The sequence below is a fragment of the Anser cygnoides genome, chromosome 5 (assembly GCF_040182565.1).
Source record: "Anser cygnoides isolate HZ-2024a breed goose chromosome 5, Taihu_goose_T2T_genome, whole genome shotgun sequence".
NCBI lineage: Eukaryota > Metazoa > Chordata > Aves > Anseriformes > Anatidae > Anser > Anser cygnoides.
In genome coordinates, this window is record NC_089877.1 from 39785892 (window position 1) to 39806740 (window position 20849).

At 42.5% G+C, this 20849-nt stretch overlaps 1 protein-coding gene and 1 long non-coding RNA gene across 5 annotated transcripts in view; one reads left to right on the forward strand and one right to left on the reverse strand.

Annotated features, from left to right (window-relative positions):
* Positions 1 to 19811, reverse strand: part of LRP5 (LDL receptor related protein 5) — a 170364-nt gene extending 150553 nt beyond the window's left edge. The window contains exon 1 of one of the 3 annotated variants that reach the window (XM_048059683.2): positions 16394 to 16673. In XM_048059683.2, coding sequence (XP_047915640.2) covers positions 16394 to 16658 — 265 coding nt within the window. In that variant the 5' untranslated portion in view covers positions 16659 to 16673. Of the gene's footprint in view, positions 1 to 584; positions 607 to 16393; positions 16674 to 19731 lie in introns of those variants that run through there. The other 2 variants (XM_013185662.3, XM_066997956.1) reach the window with 2 other exon arrangements.
* Positions 2 to 19742, forward strand: LOC106038852 (uncharacterized). 2 transcript variants are annotated; one of them, XR_007161750.2, is made up of 5 exons: positions 2 to 298; positions 765 to 876; positions 1304 to 1411; positions 17210 to 17331; positions 18497 to 19742. It is a non-coding gene; the product is annotated as an uncharacterized lncRNA (long non-coding RNA). The 2 variants fall into 2 exon arrangements; XR_001208855.3 differs by lacking the exon at positions 765 to 876 and having other exon boundaries at positions 8 to 298.
* Positions 19812 to 20849: the final 1038 nt, after the last annotated feature.

Below are 20849 nucleotides of genomic sequence, written 5' to 3' on the forward strand. Positions count from 1 at the left end.
GGGGCGGTTCTTTCTTTGAGTCTGGTGGTGGGGGAGTTAGGGGTGTTTTCTTTCCTTCTTCTCTCTTTTCTTCTTTACTTCTTCCTTCTTTTCCTCCCTTCTTCCCTTCCTTCCCTCCTTCCTCTTTCCCTGTTCTTTCTGGAACACTTACTCTAAAACCAGCCAGGAGGTTGCAAGGGGGACACAGGAAGGGTCAGGAAAAGTTGTTTGCCCCATGTTTATAAAGAAACGTTTCTGCAACTGATGTAGAAGTTCAGTGCGCAGATGTGCACTCCTTTACCTGTCTCCAGGAAAAAAGGTGGGTGCCTGCTTCTGTGAGGGGGAATTTAGCTTTTTCTTCTCACCAAAATATTTTCTGAAAACACTTCTCATCTACCGTACTTCTCAAAGAAAGGCACTTTTCAGCAACAATGTTTTGTTGCTTTTTCCCTGTTAAATGTGCTCCCTGTTCATATAAACGCATTACCAACATGAAAGGGGCAGAAACATGTTATAGAAAAGTAGAGGCTAAAAGAGATAAAGATGGCACTGACTGGATTTAGACAGAGATTTCAACAGAAAACATGTTTTCCAGAGGAAGGTACCTGCCATAAGAACTGTGTAGACTAGAAAGATCCATCGGTGACCAATTGGAGCCACGCAGCAACACTAGAGGACTATTCACAGACATAAACTGCAGAGTTTCATGCCATGTGGAAGTTCATTCTTCACAGTAGCACGGAGCTGGAATAAGATGTTTGAATAAAATTAACGTTTCTTTTTAGAGAGTATTCTCGCTTGGTACCCCCTTTCCTTCCTGAATCAGCCTACCTCAATTAACAGATTGGGTGGCAGACTTAAAGCTAAAGCAAAGGGGAGAGAGACCAGGCTATAGAGGTAAGCAACTAGGGGAAAAAACAAGTCTTACCAGAATGCTTTTTGGGGGGCTTTGACAATAACACTTCTGCTAAAAGATATTGTTACCTAAAGTGCTGGCAAATCTAGTAGCAGTCAGGAGGAATGAAGTATTCCTCCAACCTGGAAGATGCCATTTTAACCTCAGCTAATATGTTGTTGGGGTTTGGGGAGAAAATTAAATTTGGACAACTCCAAAAGGAAGTCTGACCTGTGTGCTGAGAAAGCTACCTCCCACCTTTTTGCCAGCCCTGCAAGAATTCCTCCAGCAAAACCAGGGAGAGCAAAGCTGTGACATTCCTGAAATATCAGACACATACATTTGTGAGGAAGTGAAAAACAGGTTAAAAATACCTTATTGGGATAGCAACAACATGGTGTTACACTTTTTTTTTCTTTTCCTTAACAGAAGAGGCACTCCTTTCAGAGAAGGTTGCATGCGCACAGTACTCAAGTAGGACTCCAAGAACAGAGCCAAGAAAACCTAGGTGAAACAAGGCATTGAGTAACCCCCTGGGTAAGTCACAGTCTAGCATTTCGTCAGTTTCTCCGTTCATGAAAGGGGCAGGGGGAATAGTTTTCCTTTCATTCTGTCCACATAGTGTAAAGGAAGCTGCAGCAGGTTTGGGGCCTGGCTATAGGAAGAAGGAAGAGGAGGAATGCAGGCTGCAAGCCCGGCACTCCCCCTCGAAGTTGCAAGCAGGCCAGTTCTTGCATTCTGCCATTGTGGTCATCCCTGACGGAGAAAGGAGGGAAGTGCAGAGGCATAGAAGGGAAAACAAAGAGCCCAGCTGTATGTGAACTCTGAGGGATGTCCTTCGGGGTAGCCTAGCCATCCCACCACAGCTGGAAAACTTGGCTTGACTGAATTGCTTTAAATGCTTTCTATGTATTTACTCCTCCTGGATTTCTCCCTCCTACCCTAGTTTACAGCATCCTTCTCTCCCAGCTGCCAGAGCTGTCTGAGCTCCTGTAGAGCTAAACACTTAATGACAACTGCAGAAGCCCCTAAAGTAAATTTACTGCCTTATAAATGACACACAGGTTTATTTTATGATGAATATCAGTACCAAGACATGCATCTTTATTCCTCTGGGGCAGCACTGTTTATTGAATACAAAGTCACTAGATCCAAATCTGTTGAGGATATTCTGTGGTTTTGCAAAAAGAATGCAAAGTGAACAGAAAATAATAATAAGATGACATTTTCCTTCACTACTTCTAAGACCATAAAACAGAATCACTTTCCTTTTCCAGTGTCTCAAATACACTTCTTCATACTTCCTCACCCACCTTTTGGACAGAAAGCAGCCACAAACTAAAATTATGTAGATACTCTTAGTCCTTCTCACCCTTTATCACAAGAGAAAATGTGTATAGGTAATCTAGAATAAGTAAGAAATGACTGAGGAAAATATCATCTAGATGCAGGTTCCCTCATCTCCTCCAAAAACTAGATGCAAGGAGGATAGCATGTATACAACAGTAGTTAAGATTACACCTACTGAGAAGACATCTGAAGAAATCTTTGCAAGGGTTGGGTGTGGTTATGGACTCACGATGACATGCTTCAGAAAACCTGGGCTTTGTCTTCACATCCATCCATCAGACTCTATAGGCACCACTCGGTGGCTCCCACAACATCAGTTGCTCATATTCTGCCCACATGGTAAATTTTTTCCTCTTCCTTTATCTGTCTTGCCAGTTCAGACCATCATTCCCTGCAGATACCATCACAGTCCAAGCCAGGTCTGAGGTTGCACAGGACTTTTAGGCACTGCTTTGAAAAAAGTCATTGGACGTTTAGAACTAAAAAGCTGCACTGCCACTAATTAAGCTGCCTGACATGGTAAAAGAGCATTATCATTATTACTTCCTAATCCCTAGAAAAAAAGACCATCAGATGTACACATTTGTTTACATCATGCAGTTTCCCTGGCATTGCACAGTAGTAGAGGCAGATCTTGTTCAGAGCAAATACTCCCCAAAATATCTCATCAACCCAACTTTTTTTTTTAAACATGGCCAGTTTATTATTTCTTCCCCCTTCCCAGATAAACTATAACATGAACTGAACAGTTAAGCCAGCAAGAATCTGTCATACAGACATAAAAATGTGTGACTTAAGTTTAAGCCAGTGATCTTTCAGCCTCTGATTTGTATTCTTTTAAGACACTTATGAAACTAACAACAAAAAGCAAGCCAAACTTTGTTATGTTAAGTTTTCTATACATGACTTGTTATGCTTATTGGGAAAGCTATAAGGGTTCAAGCACTGAAAAAGGTTAAAAGGTTTAGGTTGGTCAGGAAAGCATTACGGTTAAATATCAAAAAAAGCTACTCTTTTGGGGCCTAGGCAGCCAAGTGAAAGAGCGTGTGTGCGTTATAGATACAACTGTAGAACATTGTGCATTATACATGTATAAACTGGAGAACTTTCCTTCCCAGGCAGGGCTCCAGTGCCATGCATGGAATTACAACCCTGACATTCCTAGTGCAGCCATTTCCATTGTTGTGACCCCAGTGAGGTTACGGCAGCTAAACAGGGCTGGGAGCTTGGGAAAAAAAAAAAAAAAGTCAATTTTGTCAAATAGTTATATTTTAAGGAAGAGAAGTGTTGTAAGTAATCTAGATGGGACTACAGAAGGAAGGAGCCTGAGAATAGCAATCTTTAAGCATTTGCCAGTGCTTGAGATATTCTACAGTACTCAGGGCCCATCTGCCAAGAGCTTTACTCCAAAAGAGACAAAGAGAACACACATGCCAATAATGTAAATACAGGAAAATCTAGAGACATTGCGAGTCAAGACATCAGAGTGCTATGGGATAGAGACTTCCTGGAAGGAGTGAGCTTAAGGAGAGATGGCTGACAGGTTTGCAAGAGGAACACTAATACTGAAAAATGTATGAAAGGCATCCTGGTAGTATTAATTGAAACAATAGTTAAGGTCGTACTGTGTTAGTGAGATGGCAAGGGTAAAGAGCCTGTTCCCAAAGCCTCCTGCTGGCCAGCAGCCTCAGGAACAGAGGGGCTGACACTGCCTGAGGAGGAGAAACATGTCACCATAAAAAGTTATGAAAACATAAAAATAGTTCAGTGGGTTTTTTTGGTGGTGATTCTTGGACTCTGAATACTTTTCTGGTCACAACTAAACTCCCTGCTACAGCTACCAGACCAGCAGTCATCACATTTCTCTGCGCTGTACAAGCAAGAGTTGCTGTTTAGAACTTCCATGTCAGCTACCTTTGCAAAGCCAGTTGTAAAACTATTTGAGCTGCACTTTACATCTCATTATTGGTCACCAAAGTTCTGTATCAAAGTGAGGAAATATTATCCCTTTAGCAGAAAATAAGGGAACTGTGAAAGGAGAATGATTCTGCCTGGAGAGACACAGAAAGTCAGCTGCAATTTTTTGCCCTATATTCCTTGTGGAAGACTTTTTTTTTTTTTTTTTTACAAGCAACTCCAATATTTCAGTGGAAATCTAAAGTGACAGCAAAAATTAAAGAAGTCAGCACAGAAATAAGAATTGAAGTAGCACTATGAAAATCCCCAAATGAAACTTTTTTTTTTTTTTAAGAAATTCAGGTAAGAGGTTGAACATAATATGTTCTGCCTGATCCAGACTGCAAGGTCATTAAATGTAGCCTATGCTGCATCCGCATAACCAACCAAGTAGGTCCATTCATATAGCTAAGCATCTCCCTTTTTCTAGTGCTTGCAGGGACCTAAAACATTAAGTTTGCACAGCCATTAACACAAGGTAGCACCTGAGGCCTTACTACAACAGCCAGCAGCAGGTTTCTTCGGTCTCACTCCAGTGCTATATTCACACGGGAACTTTTCAAGGAGTGTCTTAGCTCTAGTCATGACATAAGATAAAGGGTAACCTGAGATGCCTTCGCCAAATGCAGCATTGACTGGAAAGAGCTGGGCTTGAGATAGTGAGAATGTAAGAACAGACCCTAAAAGGGTCAGAGAGAAGTGTTGTGATTTAGCGTGGCATCTTTACATGCTTCTACACTGCTCCAAGCATCTCTGCACTACACAGGAGTCTTGTACCAAGCAGAGCAAGGAAAGGTTCTTCTGAAGGATCCTGAAGCCCCGCTAATCTCATTGTTTGAAGAAAAGCATTATGCAGTAATTGATGTCTATAAATGATCACTCCACATCTCCCATCTGCCCACCCATGGTAACTGGCTTTTCACCACAATATTCAATTCACTGCAAACTTAGGTTGGTGTATTTGCCTTCTTTTCTCTATGCACCATAGGTTTGCTACAGCTGGCAGATTACAGTCAGTGGTTGCAAACTGAAGTTCCACGCAGTCATACTTGAGCTGCTGAATAGCCCACAGTTCTCGTAGGAGAAGAGGTAAATCTGGCATCCATCTGTCTTCAGAGCCATAGCATTTATTCATACAACAGCCAAGCCCTGCCTCATTTTACCCCCAAACAACTGTGGTTGATACTCACATCTAAAATAATACTATAAATATTATAAAATAATACTATAAAAATAAGCTGCTACAATGTGTGTGACAGGCCACAGAATGTGCTACATTTGTAGTGTGATTACCCTTTCAGCAAGCACTTGGGTGTAGAGAGGAAACATTGCAAAACACCATGATCTGTTAGCACTAGTACATGCCTGTCATATTCATTCACACCTTAAAAGACAAAACTCACCTCCAATCATTAAAAGCATCACCAAGTCAAGTAGTGTAGGATTAGAAGATGTAGAAATAGTATCAGAACAAACTGCTGGTAAGATGCTCCCTTAACTAAGTTACAGCTAAGGTCACAAAGGTCATTTCTTTGACATTTTCAGCACATAAAAAGAAAACTCTTTGACTTTTCAAAGCTGCTTAAGATAAAAAGTGTTGTAAGCAGGAGTGAAGCCATGCTCGACTAGTTACTGTCTGACTAATTTTTGTGGGCGGTTAAGATGCCAGGCAAGACTTGCTTTGTCCTGGCAAGATGCGAATCTTTCTTGTATGCAGTGGGAAAGGCCCCACGATATGGCTCAGTGCCATGACTATTTAGATATTAAAATGGTGGATGTTGAAACTGGTCCCAAATGCAATGTTACGTGAACTCTACGTGCTAGCTGCCTGCTGACAGCACTTGGAGTGGTTCTTGCTGGGATCGCACCAAGTGCTCCTGTTGGCTGCCAAAGAAAGGAGGTGGAAGGTAAGGGAGGAAAAGGAAGGTGACGTGTAAAGGAAAAGCTGCAGACAGGTGTAAATGTGAGAAGAGTCCTGATTTCCTATAATATTTCTATAAGATTTATGCAGGCATCAATACATACACATGCAAATTTCCTACATTTAGTATTCTCTTGAACATCATCCTCTTAGCCCTTTGTAAATATAAGAACCTATAATATGCCTACACTGAGTTTGCTATGTGGCAAGTCAGTTGACTGAAACTCTGTACAGAAAAATGAAGTTATTTCTGTGGTGGTTCAACAGCGTGAAACGTGCCTGAAGGTCGGCAATGGTGAATAACTTCCTGTAGATGGCAGCATTGGTGAGCATCACCAGCCACACCGCAGCTCCGGGTAGTCCAACTAATACCTACGATTTTTGTAGCACCTTTCACTGTTGGAAAGCAGGGTGGTGCTGTTTTTTTTTTTTTGTTTTTTAAATCATTAATGATTCTGGACTCTTCACTGCTCACGTTCACCGATATTTCTCTGATGCTGAGATCATGCATTAAACAAACAATATTTGCACCGTACAAATACATAACAGACGTGCATTTTGATACAGTCCACCACATACAGAGGCACAGGAATGTGGTGCTGAGGCACCATTCAGGAGTTCAGAACTTCTGCACAATAATTTATTTGAAAGCTAATACTTGTACTAATGAAGTATCAGCAAAACATCATCAATTAAAACAAAGAACTTATGACATTCAGCTTAGGAAACAGAAGTGTTAAGTATTAGGGTTTCATTACTTGGATGTCTATGAGATCAGAACAATTGCTTAAGTCAACACATCAGAGCACTCTGCCAAAGAGCAGGACATGATAGTGTTAACATCTTGGACTTCTTCACTCCAGAGAAAAAAATGGTGTCTTTACAAGAAATTTCCACCAGCTCTATCTTCAGTTTACTGTTTGACTTCACTGCAGAAACAGGCCAGTCTTAAAGTTAGCTCTGATTTACTGATTTTCACCTCTCCAGCATTTCTGGGTTTTCCTTGCTGCTGTGTTCCCTAAGGGATTTTGTAAAGCAAGCATCTAAATTCCTCAATGTGGCTGGTAAATCAAGAACAAAACCTGACAGAGGTGTAATTTACACCTGGTATAAATTCAGGCCATAAGAAAACTGTTTAGAAATCAAGTTATAAAACTCCAGCCAAACTGAAATATGGCAATTTTCATTATAAAAATACTTTTAATTTCCAGGGGAAGTAAGGGACTAGAGAGACAGGAATATCGCAGAGCATGGGCTGTTCCACAAGTTCCTCAGCCATACGTGAGGAGAAACACTGTGGATGCAAGATCTTGAGAAACCACACAGAGGATTGAAGTCCTCCCTATTTGTTGAAACACACTGAAACAGCAAAGCAGGAAAGCAAGCTGGTTGAGAGTGACCAAGCAATAAAGCCTCGGAGCCTTAAGAAAGAGTGAGAAAAACAGATTAAGCTGTTGCAAGGAACATGGAATTAAATGAACAGAGTTCAGAGGACAGATCCCATGGGAAAGAAGCTCATACGAGTCTCCAATCCTTAAAGAAAGGGTACCTAAGACACAAACTGCCCTAGTGTAGAAGTTGCATGGACAAAGAGACCAAATCATGACTTCTTCAGCAGCCCTCCCCACAGAGAAGAAGCCTGTAGATATAAAACAACAGTACAGGTATACAGAGATAATCAGGGAGGCCATGGCAGAAAGGGAAATACAACTAGCATGGAGAAGAAAGATGACAAAGCTTGCCTTGTTAGAATAACAGAGAAAGGAAAACCAGTGAGGAATTTATTTACTACAAGGCAATGAAGTCTCTTGTTGGATGTCATGAAGCAGGCATAATGATTTTTTGCTTCAGTATCTATTAAAAACCACTATAGATCAGGCAGTTGACATAATTAATAGAAATATATGGGAAAACCTCAGGATAGAATTCAGGAAGAACAGAATAGACTTGATACATCGTTTTTAGTTGGATGATATTAATACTAGGAAATTTAGGAGAACCTTCAGAGCCATCACAGGTGATCTCTGACAGCTTGTGCAGGACTGGAAAGTTTCTGGAAGACAGAAGAGTCATCCACACATTTTGAATGCAAAGACAGTATTCATATTTGAAAAGGGAAAGAGAGGACTCAGAAGCATGACTTGCTTAGTTCAACTTCAATTCCAACAGAAACCAAACACAGACAAACCATTTGGAAGCACCCACCAGGTAAATCATCAGATAAGTAACATCCAGCACACATCTGTCACAAACGAATCACTTGAAGCGTGTTTAAATTTCTTTTTATGATACAGACAGATGACAAGCACAGGAAACCACATACTTTAACTCTGCTACGGGCTTTAGCACTGTTTCACATGACCTCAAAAACTAACCAGAAAAATATGGGTTGGATAAAAATGCTACAGGGTAGCTGTGATATTCATTGGAAAATGGCATCAGTAGCTGCAATAGTCATCAGGATTGGCTGGTCTATAGGAAAGAGGACTGAGAAAAGTGAGAAGAGTATTAGCTTCTGTAAAGAGAAAAGAAAAAAATCTACGCCCTTGGTAAACAGGTCAAGAAGCTCAAATCACAGCAAGGGAGGTCCGGGTTAGAAGTGAGGAAAAATATTATTATAATAAGGTTAGCTGGAATAGATGCTAATGGAGAGTGAGGAATCAGCCCTGCCAGAGGTTTTAAGCAATCCAGTAAGACAAACACTTCTCAGATTTATTGCACACAGTCAGTTCTCTCCTGAGGCCGGGACATGGGCCAGATGACCTCTTGCGGTCCCTTTTTCACCCTGATTTTAACAATTCCTTACAAAAGAATTACATTAGTTTACTAGGATGCCCAGTAGCACAAAGGGGTAAACCAGTGCTAATGAACAGAAGTACAAATTGACTAGCTTCTCTCTTTCCCAGGCTGAAAAAAAATTGAATACTCACCAAGAAGGGAAAAAAAAAAAAGAGAAAAGAAGTAGATAAAGCTGTTGAGCTGCTTTACTTTAGTAATCTCAGACATCATTAAAAAGAGAAGTCACAGCATTAGGAAGGGCTCTGCCACACTGCAAAGGGCTGATGCTGCTCTGTGGTTTCATGGGATAACAAGATGCCTATCCAGCCACTGCACACACTTTTCCCTGTGTCTCCTGACACCAGCAGTCAGATTTGGACAGCAATGGAATGAAAATAGAGGCAACATCACCTAATGAAGAGGGCATGGTCTGAGGTGCTGGGTTGTATTCTCAAGTTCACCATCTGATCTGATGAATACCTTTACCGTGTGCTTTGCTTTAACCACCTATAAAAGGGGGAAGAATCCTGCTTTCCTCTGAAATGTTTTCAAGTCCATAGGTAAAGAACACTACATGACACCTACACCAGCTTCCATCAATTCATCAGTGAGGAAAGCAAGAGATTCTTCACGTTAAAATCACATCTTTACCTTCAAGTCCCAAAGGACTTTTAGGATGCACTGCCAGCTCATATGCAGAAGCCCAGTTCAACGGTGGTCAATCCTGTTTTGGTCTACACAGTCGATGACATAAGACAAGCCATGCTGACATCTGTTATTATTGTGAGAAGACACTATAAATTCTGAAACTACCCGAAACCAAATGGAAAATAAAGGGAAAACACAACAGGAATAAAGGCCCCTTAGCAACTGGGCAATAAAAAGCCAAAGTGGAAAGTATAAAGCAGCTACTTGCAAACAAGGAGCTCGCACTTTATCTGCCAAGACTAAAAGACTAACCTCAAGAAGGCATGCCAGCGGAAAGAAAAAGAAATCTATACAGGGGCAATAGCTCTGTGTCTGAGACCATTAGTAAGTATAGGCTGCAACAGGTTATTAAGCAGCTTGGCTTTGGAAAAAAAAAAAAAAAAGGTCTTTCAAGCCTCCAAAAACTGCAGGCTAAAATCTGACCATGACTCTACTTAGTATAAAATACCAGAACTCCTCCTACTTGAACTAAAAGCTATGTCTTTGAATAATTGCAATTAAAAGAAGGCAAGTGGTAGCTAAACCTATGGCAGTGAATTTCAGCAAGAAGCTGTGGAATGCACTTTGTATTGCTACTTGGTCAAAGGGGGAGCACTCACATTGCTTGTTTGGAGAGAATGGGTGTGGGGAAGTCTGCCTGTGCCTCCTCTCTGAAGTGGTTGTATTTGGAGTATGAAAGTCTCATCTCTGGAGGACTGGAGAGGAAAAGCAGAGAAGCCACATCCCGTGGAATTTCAGCTGACTGGGAAGCAGGAGCCAGACCTGTTCTAGTTCTGTAACCTGTCTGAGGGGCCAAAAAGAACAAAGACAGAGAAATAACAATCAGCCTATCCTTCCGAAATTCATCGATGCCTTATTGATACCCTCTCCTTGGGCAACTTGACCAGCATATCATCTTTGTCCTGACTTCGCCAGGAGCAAGGACACAAAGCCCGTTGCTTTCTCTGTGTTCCAGCCCATGCTATCTGGATGGGAGAGGTTGAATCCTTGTTTCCATACCTCCCTGCTATTTTCAAGCCTTCTAAGTGATTAATAATCATTATTCATGGCCCATGAGGAAAAATAAAAAAATAAAAAATAAGTTGGAGGAGAAGAGATAGGGGAAAAGATTGAGGGAAGGAGGTTGTCTGAGCTGTTGACTTTGTTGTTATAGCAGAAGTGAAAAAGCTTAAGCCATTAGCACTCAAATTTCCAAGAAACACATGACGTTAGAGACGCAGTCTGTGCTCATCAGCCCTTGCTTAAATATTTTCTTTGGCTCCATGACTGTCCCTGGCCTGAGCTCCTAGCACCGTGATATCACTGTAAGAAGCCAACACCAGAGCCCTGGTAGGAGTGGTGGTCATCATGCTGGCTTTCTGGCACTGCCCTGGGTTAGTCATCAGCTGCCCGTTATCACAATAACATGTCCACAGGGAACAGGCCAGCTTTTGGTTCTAACATTCTTATTTCCCTCATAAATGAGATGAACTCTCATTTATTTGCTCTTTAAGAAAGAATCCGAAAGGACTCTGAAAGAGTTTAAAAATTCTGGGCACAACCCAGGCTGGAATAGGTGGGAAACAAACAGCCCTGAATTCAAAGACCAAACTCATTAGTAAGTTGGTATTCCTGTAAGGTGGGACATCATCAGTGCTGAGTCTTACTTAAAGGACAAGCAAAAATTCATTCACCTCCCTCCCTTAAAATAGGAGGGCAACCAGGATGAGTAAAGTGAAATATCCCGATATCTTACACACACACAATGCAAGGCCAGGTATGTAGACTGGCAATCATATAAGCATTGAAATAAAAGGCTGGATTTCTTAAACATCTCATGGTGCTAAGGACAGAAAGACTGGGCCCGAGGGTGGCACTTCAGAAACTCAGGCCTAGTTGCTGGGTGTTCACAGCACCGGAATACCTGGCCCCACTTCACTAACGCTCACACTATTTGGAAGCATCTCCTCTTCCCTTGGGGAAGGTCTGGCCAACAGACTAAGTCAGCCCAAGTCTGCTGAGGAGAGGATGGCTCACAGAAGGTGGCACAACCACAGGCTGATCTCCAGAGAAGCAGCCACACAGGTGGTGACAAACGGAGCTTCTGTCCCCTGCGTAGGACTCTTCTGCACAACCGGCTGGTAAGGGGTGTCTCAATGTTTCTGGACAGCTTTGTTCCAACACTGGGGTGACACACTGAATTGCCTCAAAGACGAGGCCAGAACAACTCTTGACCTTTGAACAGCCTGTGATAGTGCATGTATGTGCACCGGCACATTTCTAGATCGGAGCTACAAAGCTCTTCTCCACACCTCTCATCCCCCCTTCTGCCCTCCACTCCCTGTGGCGTAAATCTTTGCAGAAACTCAGCATAGCAGCCATAAATACCACTATTTCTTCCACAGTACGCGTTCAAGCTGGCCTGAGAACAGAATTTAAAATATAATTTAAAAAGCAAGCAAAATATTCTTAAACACAGACCATAAAGAGACAACAGTCCGGCCCCTGGCACAGCTGGAAACTGCACTGCAGTTACTGCCAGGTGAGGTCAGCAATTTATTGTTTCAGTGGAGAAGGGGAGGAAAGGGCAACCCTATGCCAAGCTCATTCAAGTACCACCTGGGCTGTCTAAGCGATTTCCAGCATCTTCCAGCCTCTAACCTTTAGCCTGCCTTTTACACCAGCTCTACCACAGCATAGAGTGTTCCTTGTCACCAAGTCCTCCTCTTGCTCTCTTATAATGGAAAACAGCTGTGGCAGGCATGTCCCAAACAAAGCCTTACACATTCCTGGTGGAACTGCCTCCTCACCGCCAAAACCCCCAGACTTTATATTTACTACAGAAAATTCAAAAAGACAACCACTTTTCCTCCTCCAAGCTGTAATTTCCTCTCTGACAGGCCTGTCAAATTTAAGATTTCATGTGCTATTCTTATCTTGAATCCCTGCTTACCCCCTGCCCCACAGCTTAGGAAAGCTGACATCCCTCCAGCACCATGAACATTGCTATAAGTAGCTTCTGTGGAGCAGAGCAGTACATTCTTCCTTCTCTAAAAAAAACACCACAGAGGGTGGTTTGAAGTAGAGATAGGAAAATCACTGCAGAGCAACAAGAATCTGACTGAACCTCACTACAACTTCTCACCAGGTAGAATCCTGATTAAAACAGGCAGGTGATGAACAGCTCTCCTCTGTTTCACTTCTAATCCAATTTTCTGACAGAAACTATTATGGCAAAATTCGGAGAGAAGGTCTGGGCATGTGTTATTTCAGGTCCAGTTTTGCAAACTGGAGAAGTCTGGGTGATTGCGTTTAGGTTTCAGTACAGAAGAAAGTGCTGCGTACCTACTGAACAGAAGGCTGGCGAGAATTTTACCCCTCCAGTTTGGCTATGAAAGTCAAGTCGTGACACGGCCTTTGCTGGCACAAAAACAATTTAATTCATTTTGGAGGACTGCACTCTGAGGAACCTGGGACAACACAAATTGATTTGAAACACTCTACCAACCCCAAAAATCTATCATCTGCAATTTTTGCTACTCAAAGGAAAAAAAACAACCATGTGCAAGCCATTGACATAGCCAAGACATACTGAGTGATTTCAGGCACCAGCAGCACATTTCAATGCACCCTCTTGTAATGTGGTGACTTTCAGAGCTGCTTAGGGATTTCTTTTTTTTTTTCCTTCCCAGAAAATATTAGTTCCTGCAATGCTGAGGTCCTGCCTGCCTTTTTGCTGCTCAATTCTCCTTCTACCCAGCAATCTCTATTTCAAGAGCAACCTGAGCTACCGGCAGCTAGAGCTAGGGAAAAGGAGCGGTGACCAGGCAGGGGGAAGCACTGGCACTATACTTTCTTTCCTGACAATTTTTTCTCCAGTTTTCTGAGCTCCAGGCCAGCAACATAAGTTATCAAAATTTGTTATAACATTATAAAAAGAACTGAGGGAGAATGTGAAAACAAGGCCAAGCAAAGGAGGGTCAAAAGGAAGGCTCTTCTCCCACAAAACCTTTCTTTACTGAGGACACTACTTTAATAACTAGGATGTACTAAGACTATCTCAAGGCTTGCTCTCCTGCAAGCTAGCTTCAGGTACTAACTTCCTTAACAGTGGAATTCTTGTGGCTTAGAAAGACAAGCTTTCTGTCAGCCTGACAGCCAAAGAACAAGTTTTCCTGCATTTTAACCCCTACCTTGCTCTCCTTCTCAGCCCAGCAGCATTGCTGCATGGGCAGCATGCTAGACCAACTGCGTTCCTGGAGAAGATGAGCACACAAATAGAAGCAGGCCTCCAGGATTTCTCCTTTTGCTCCACCTACAGCAAAATTTGGCGGTCCTGTCCATCTCACCTGCTAAGCCGGAAAGACTACAAAAAGGCTGACATTTCTTCCCCTTACTTTAAAGGTCATGTCACAAAGGAAATGTTAGTTCTATTGTCACCTCTGTAGGCAATGCAGATTCAATGCACAGAAACTGGTGGCTTAGACACAAGGGCCTCATCTGTGACTAAACAAGCCTGAAGGTGTGTAAGGAACCCCATCCTTTCTGGTCTGCTTTGAAAATGGCTTCAGTGATTTGGGTCAAAGGAGGAAAAAAAAGCCTACCACCACATCTCTTTTCAGAGGCATCAGCTAGGCCTTTGCCTTTTCCTCTCTAGGGATTCACTGACTCTGTCTCTCCATCCAAGTACATCATAAGGACCGCTGTATAGGTCAGACTGAAGGTTTACCTTGCCTCTTTCTCCCTCCAGACAGAAGCCTGTTGGGATTTCTGTGGTTTACAGGAGTCAGAGAAAGCATATGAGAGATTGTGTATGGAACAATCCCTCCCCTGCCACACCCTCCTTACTCCTGATGATCAGCAAATCACTCCTGTATCCCACAAAGGTCATTCTCACCGGAGTACCTAGAGGCCATAGCAGCAAATACCAGTGTCCATGGGACTTGCTAGAACTTGTACTCACAGCCATATTTTGAGCAGGTAAGGCCACCCCAGCCCCATCTGCAAGCACCTCAAAGTTCACCTCCCACAGGGGTTCTCAGCCAATTCAGTGCAGTGGGTTGCTGAGCCTGTTAGCAGAAGTCCCCGGAGTAATAGTTTGTGAATACTTCCTCCTACCTATCCCTCCCAACTGATTTTCATGACTAACATCAAAATCTGATACTTAGACTTCTCCGATATGAGGGTGTGCATAACTATATATGAAGTTTTAATACCACAGCGCATGGAGCCAGCTCATTTCTGAGCTAAACCAAATCTACCAATAAGATGGGATCAGGACAACCCATTTTGCATGGGCAGGGAAATGCCATCTCCTGCTCACTTGACCTCTGGCTGGAGCATTTGCTGAAGCCACAAGCAATCTGCCTACTCCAGTGCCTCTGAACCACCAGGTGGGTGGCCTTAGAGAACAACTGAGTCAGAGCTCGTTTCTGGCCACCAGCTGACAATCAAAGCCAATCTCAGCAAAATCTACATAGGATACAGTGGTCAACATTTGGCCTGTGATTTCCTGTGTTACACATAATTATATTACCCTTAATATAGAGGTAGGGCCACTGTATGTTTTTCACATCTCCCTACTTATATCATCACCAGCACCCAGCTGTGCTCTACAGAAGATTCCCAGTAACTTTCCTGAGGTCAGATATGTAGAATAAGTAGTATGAGGAGGAGGAACAAAGCCCTTTCATTATTTTTATAAATATAGCATTTATTTCAATTAAACCAGACATGTAATATTACTGAAACAGAATGTTGAGGGACTACAAAGAGCTCAGAATAAAGGTTTAGTACTGCAGCACCCTCCAGATATGACCGAGGTGAAAGAAGTGACAAATGAGCAAGCCTGCATAAGGATGATGTGGACACATTTACAGAGTACAGGTGCAGCCATATTCCCCAGCCCTCCTGATTTCCCAGCACCAGGCATATGTACCAAGCAGGTTTCTACTACACACAGTAGGGAAGGCAAAAATCCTTTCTCAAATTACATGCTGTCCCCTTCCCACAGGCAATTACTTCAGCAGCTGAAGTCTGTGGTTAATTTGTGCAGGAAACTGCAGCATCTCACCCCGTTTCAGCAGGAGATTTGTGGCATTGCAGAAAGGCAGGAGCAGCTGCTGCTTTATTTTAAAGAGAGCATGCAGGACACTTCTCTGCAGGAAAGTTATAGAACGGGGCAAGGAATAGTCACAACTTCTATAAATGACAAAGGTTTGGTTGCTCCAAACTGTAATCACAGCAGACCTTGTGATTTTTTCATTACCCTCATGAACTACCCAGTGAGAAACCTCCTTTTCAAAACCTTGTAAAATCCCATAAAATATATGTCATGTTGTTCCAACCACTGTCTATGAAGTGTCCTGTACAGAATGCTGGCACTTCCATCCTCCAGAGCAGCCCATAACAGTTAAACCTGCAGGTCACTTTGGTCCCACTAAAACCCTGCAGAGCCATCCTTACAACATTTGGGACAGAGCTGAGACAGCCGCTTTCCAGCTTTTGAAATCGATATTTTAGAAGTATGCATGTAAGAGCAAGTGATAAAACACACACACCATTTACAGGAAGGAAAAGGGGAAAGAAGAAGCTGTTTTGCTTCTCTGAATGACTGCTATGCAGCTTTTTTCAGCTGCAAGAATTCACTTCTACAAAGCACCAAAGGTTATTTAATCACAGTCAATGCCATTAAATCAGGCCACATTAGGAAGAGAGGTAAGAGATGGCAATAGCCTGTGCTGGATACCTTTTGTAACTGCAGTAATTTTAGCTCATCCAGCTTTATAACCTTACCCAGCACATACAGGCGTGCACACATGCAATACCTGCAGCAAAACCTGTGCCTTTCTGGTCAACGGTGGCCATCCTCAGGGTACAGCAGCACCTGGAAAGGTTGCAGAGACGCTGGAGAGCCAAACCCAGGTCCTCCGAGAAATTTACCCTCCATCTCCCTCTGGTGGCTCGGTGCAGCACTGTGACACCGAGCCCGAGGTTGGCAGAAGGCGGCAGGTTAACATCCAGCTCTCCAAACAGCAGCTCAAGCTCCAAGGCACTGGCTCCTGGCAGCAAACAGGGATTTAAGCGAATCATATGCAACTTAACTCAATTTTCAACATTACGGCCTCCCTAAGACTTCAAGAAATCATGAATTTCCAATGAAAATATATAAAATTAGATTTGTATTTGCCTTTAGGGATCACATCTCCCAGCACTTCTCCTTAAGCTTTAAGGTGAAAAATTTGACCCTTAAGTGATCACCCCATTTGTTTAGCTGGATGGAACTGTTCAGGTGAAATACCACATATGATGCGAGAACTGGCAGACTAGTTTGACTGGGGCTGAGCATTTAATTATTACTTTCTGTTGTGGAAACAGCAATCAAAGTGGATGAAAGGTTCTCAGACTACTCTGGCAGAAACAATAATCCTGAATTCTCAAAGTTCAGGCAATCAAATCCCCAGATGCCACCTAACCTTCCAGAAGCACTCTTATTCCCTAGCACTAATCAATTGATTAAATTTAGCTAGCTTCATGAAGACAAGCTTCTGTTTTTTGTTCCTGAAAATAAATAAATAAATAAATAAATGTAGAAGTAGAGAACTACAAAGCAAACTGTTGGTTAAACATATCTTGTGATACAGAGTTTTGGTGCCCTCGGTGAAGACACACAGTACTGATTCCAGTGATCCCTACCTGCAGGATAAGTGTCTACTGAACTGTGTCTTTCATGATGCAAAGAAAAGTGTGAAGCCCTACGATACAGGTGAGAAAGAATAAAAAAATCCACCTATTCAAAAAGGGGACTAACTTCCCTGAAGGAAAGGATCAGGACTTGGACCAAACCACAGACTGAACAGGAGCCCAGAGTGCAAACCAATTGTTATAATTTGTCTAGAAAAGGTCAATCTTATTCTAGGACTACAGGAGCAGTACACATTTGGTACTAGAAAAGAAGCATGCCACGGGTCTGTGCAAACATAAGTGATAAGGAGGACATGGAGAACATTCGCTATTTCTCACGATGCAAGAGCTAACGGGGAGGGAGGGAGCAGTGGTTAAATTGCCAGGCAAACACATCTGAGACAAGCTGTGGGAAATATGTTTTTTGTGTGGATAGCACGTAAATTGAGGAACTCAGTGTCACCAGATGCTTTGAAGATTAACCATAAAATTTGTCTAACTTCTTTTTCAACCAATTAGCCCATCAGGGCCTATTAAACATGATGATGCAGATGCAACCTCCAGTTCAGGAAGTTTTTAAACCACTGATTGCTGAATGCAGAGACAGACATATGGATTAAGTATAGTAGGATCCTTAACGTTTTCCCTATTCATTACTGAGTAGCATGAGACATCTTATAGTGCACTGAACTGTCCTGTATGACTTGCTTTTAGGGTATTTTTCTACCATTGCAGATTTCATCTCTACCTTAGCAGAGTTTTAATCTCTTCTAGGCCTCACGCTTACCCAAAATGCAAGCTAGTTAAAGGAAAATGAGTAACATTGATGGTTTAGGAATTACAATCAACAACAAGAAATTAGAAAGAACATACTTGTTTTTCCTCACACAGGAAAGACTTGAGGAATATACGGCAAAATATCTTAAACACATAAAAAACTGAAATTAAAGAATATGGTTTAAGTTTTCTCCACCTGAAAAAAAATGAAATTCTGAATTTATTATAAGCAAAATTTCAGTTAATCAGTGCAATAAAATTTCGTAACTGTAATGTTAGTTAAGCATTATTGTAGACAACTTCACTTAGACTGTGGAATCATCTTCATGTAGGATCCAGGAACAGATTTAGACAATTCATCAAAATTACTAGATATTCTATACGGGATGGCCTAGATATGCCTAATGCTGCCTTTGTACAAAGGAAGAACTGCATTTGTTTACTAAGTTTTTTCCTGCCTGCGTGTCTAGGACACCCAAGGATTCAAGATGCCAAGAACAAAACTAGTGAAGACAAAAGAGTGGAAAGTGGGGACCAGGCAATACACAAGGGGAGTCAGAGTTTCCCCCAGAGGACAACCTCTGAGTATTTCTAATACCTCTCTGGGTATTTCTAAAGCCTTGCAAGAATATCCAAAACAAACATTATAGCCTATTTTAGAAAGGCTCAGTAGCAAAAGTGGAGGGAAAGCTACATCTGAAGATAAGTAGCTCTGAAAAAACGCAGAATGGAAGCAACCCTCTTTCCAGGGAAAGAGAGTTTCTTTTCTTTACATCCCACGTTCACTGTCACACCTCCACAATTCAAAACCCTGCAGCTTCCCCGTTTCATGCCCACCAGACAGGAAATAATGCCTTGCAGCCAGTCACAGCTATGCATAGCACCAGCTGGCCAGCCCACATCATGCTGCTTGGCAAAACAGAAGCCAGGACACTGTCACAGCTGAGCTTTGCTGGTCTCATCCTCAGAAAGAGCACCAGTCTGTGTTCCTCTCTTCTACCTACTCAGGTCTTTCATTAGATTTATAGGTGCTTTACTATTGAGGCAGAAAGACCTCTGCCTAATTTGTCGTCACTGATGACTAGGAAATAACTGATTCAGGTGATGAGTGGTTCACCCACTGGTTTCAGTGGGCCGTATCTTTCCTTTAGCCTGCTGAATAGAAGATTAAGAGATGACTTGACAACAGTCTAGATACACCTGTGTTTCATAAGAGGGCCTTCTCTTACCACTGACACAAACATAATAAGCTCAAGTGGCCTCATACTGAAATCCTGACTAGAAACATAGCACACCTTTTTAACGTGGACCTTTACTAACCTTGTAATCTAGCTTTAAAGAGTTGCAGATTCTCCCCCACTGGCCATTCTTGAATCAAAGCTAAATGATTTTCTAGAAGACATCTCATACAGGCTTGTGTTACACAGTCAACAAGGCCTAACACGCTCATCTCAGTGCTTCTCGGGGCTCTTCCTTCCTCTGCCCCTTCAGCTTGACGTTGCTGAGCTTCTGACTGATTACAGGGGGCACAGTACTTGTGGCTGGGCCTGCTTTTCACAGAGGCATCCCATTATATCTGTGACCTTATTAATGGTGCAGACTGTCACCAAAAGTAGCATGGCACCTGTCCAGTTGCAGGACATTTTAGGTCATTTCCCACTTACTCAAATACTTTGTTCTTCAAAGAGAAGTGCAACAGACTCACCCAGACATGCCTCATGTCCTCTAACAGCCTCCAGTTCCCCAGCATCATGAACAGCTTGTTTCTGGCACAGTTTTCTTTCCCAGGCTGGCAACTGTGGTGCTTATAGCTAACAATCTATTAACTATAATTAAACAGCAGGTGCTGCCTCAGGAATCAGCTGCTCTAATCTGTTGTAGCAAAATGGTGAAAAATCCTCCATTTGGGAGATTTGAGTCAGATGGCACGCAGACCATGGGTTAGAGGACAACAGATGAAACTACAGAGTGATCTTCAGTAGATCCAGTAGTATAGCTGCATTAAGCTGCAGGCCTTGATCCAGTGTGCAGAATACAGAATTAAGTCTAAATAACTTCCAACAGCACTGGGCCAGACCAGTAGCGTTCGTTATCCTAAAGCATGGATTCCCCCCTGCTAAAATGAAAGCTTGGCATTGCCTGAGCCCTTTGCAAGTGACAGTCTGTGGGCATGACAGGTAAAGTACAGTAGAGAGCAGGCAAGGAAATTTGTTTGGGGCAGACTCAAGGCATGCCAGGCCCAGAAACCTTGTCATGTCCCCTTCCCTCTGCCAAGTCACCACGTGAGACCGAGCTCCACATCGATCCCTCCTCATTCAGAAAGGAAGATCTCAAGAACTGCCCACATGCCTTTGGCAATAATGCTCTAACCTCTTGCAATAAAAACAAAATGATAGGCAGCTTTAGTCACGACAGCTGTAAACACAGCCCCTCTCACCACTGCTACACTCACTTAATTGTATCATCCTGCCCCCTCAGAGCACACACACTGCCTGCTCATTGAGCACGGGAAGGATGTGGTTCACCAAGAACCATTTTCCAAATTCATCCCAATTGTTCAATTAATTATCCTTTAGCTTTGACATGAGGAACTAGTTTCTACCTTCTGCAGCAGGTCTATTTTTAGTAAAGCATCAATTTTCTCTGTTTTGTTATCCTTTACTGTGTTAGTCCTGCCCATACAACAAATCTGGCATTGATCGCTTGTGGTAGACAAATATTTTGGCTTAGGCTATGAAAGAGGCAACAGGAGGAGGGTAGAGAAAAGGAATCTGAATAACCAGAAAGAGTATCGCTGTAAATCAGAGTTCCCACAGAGAAAGC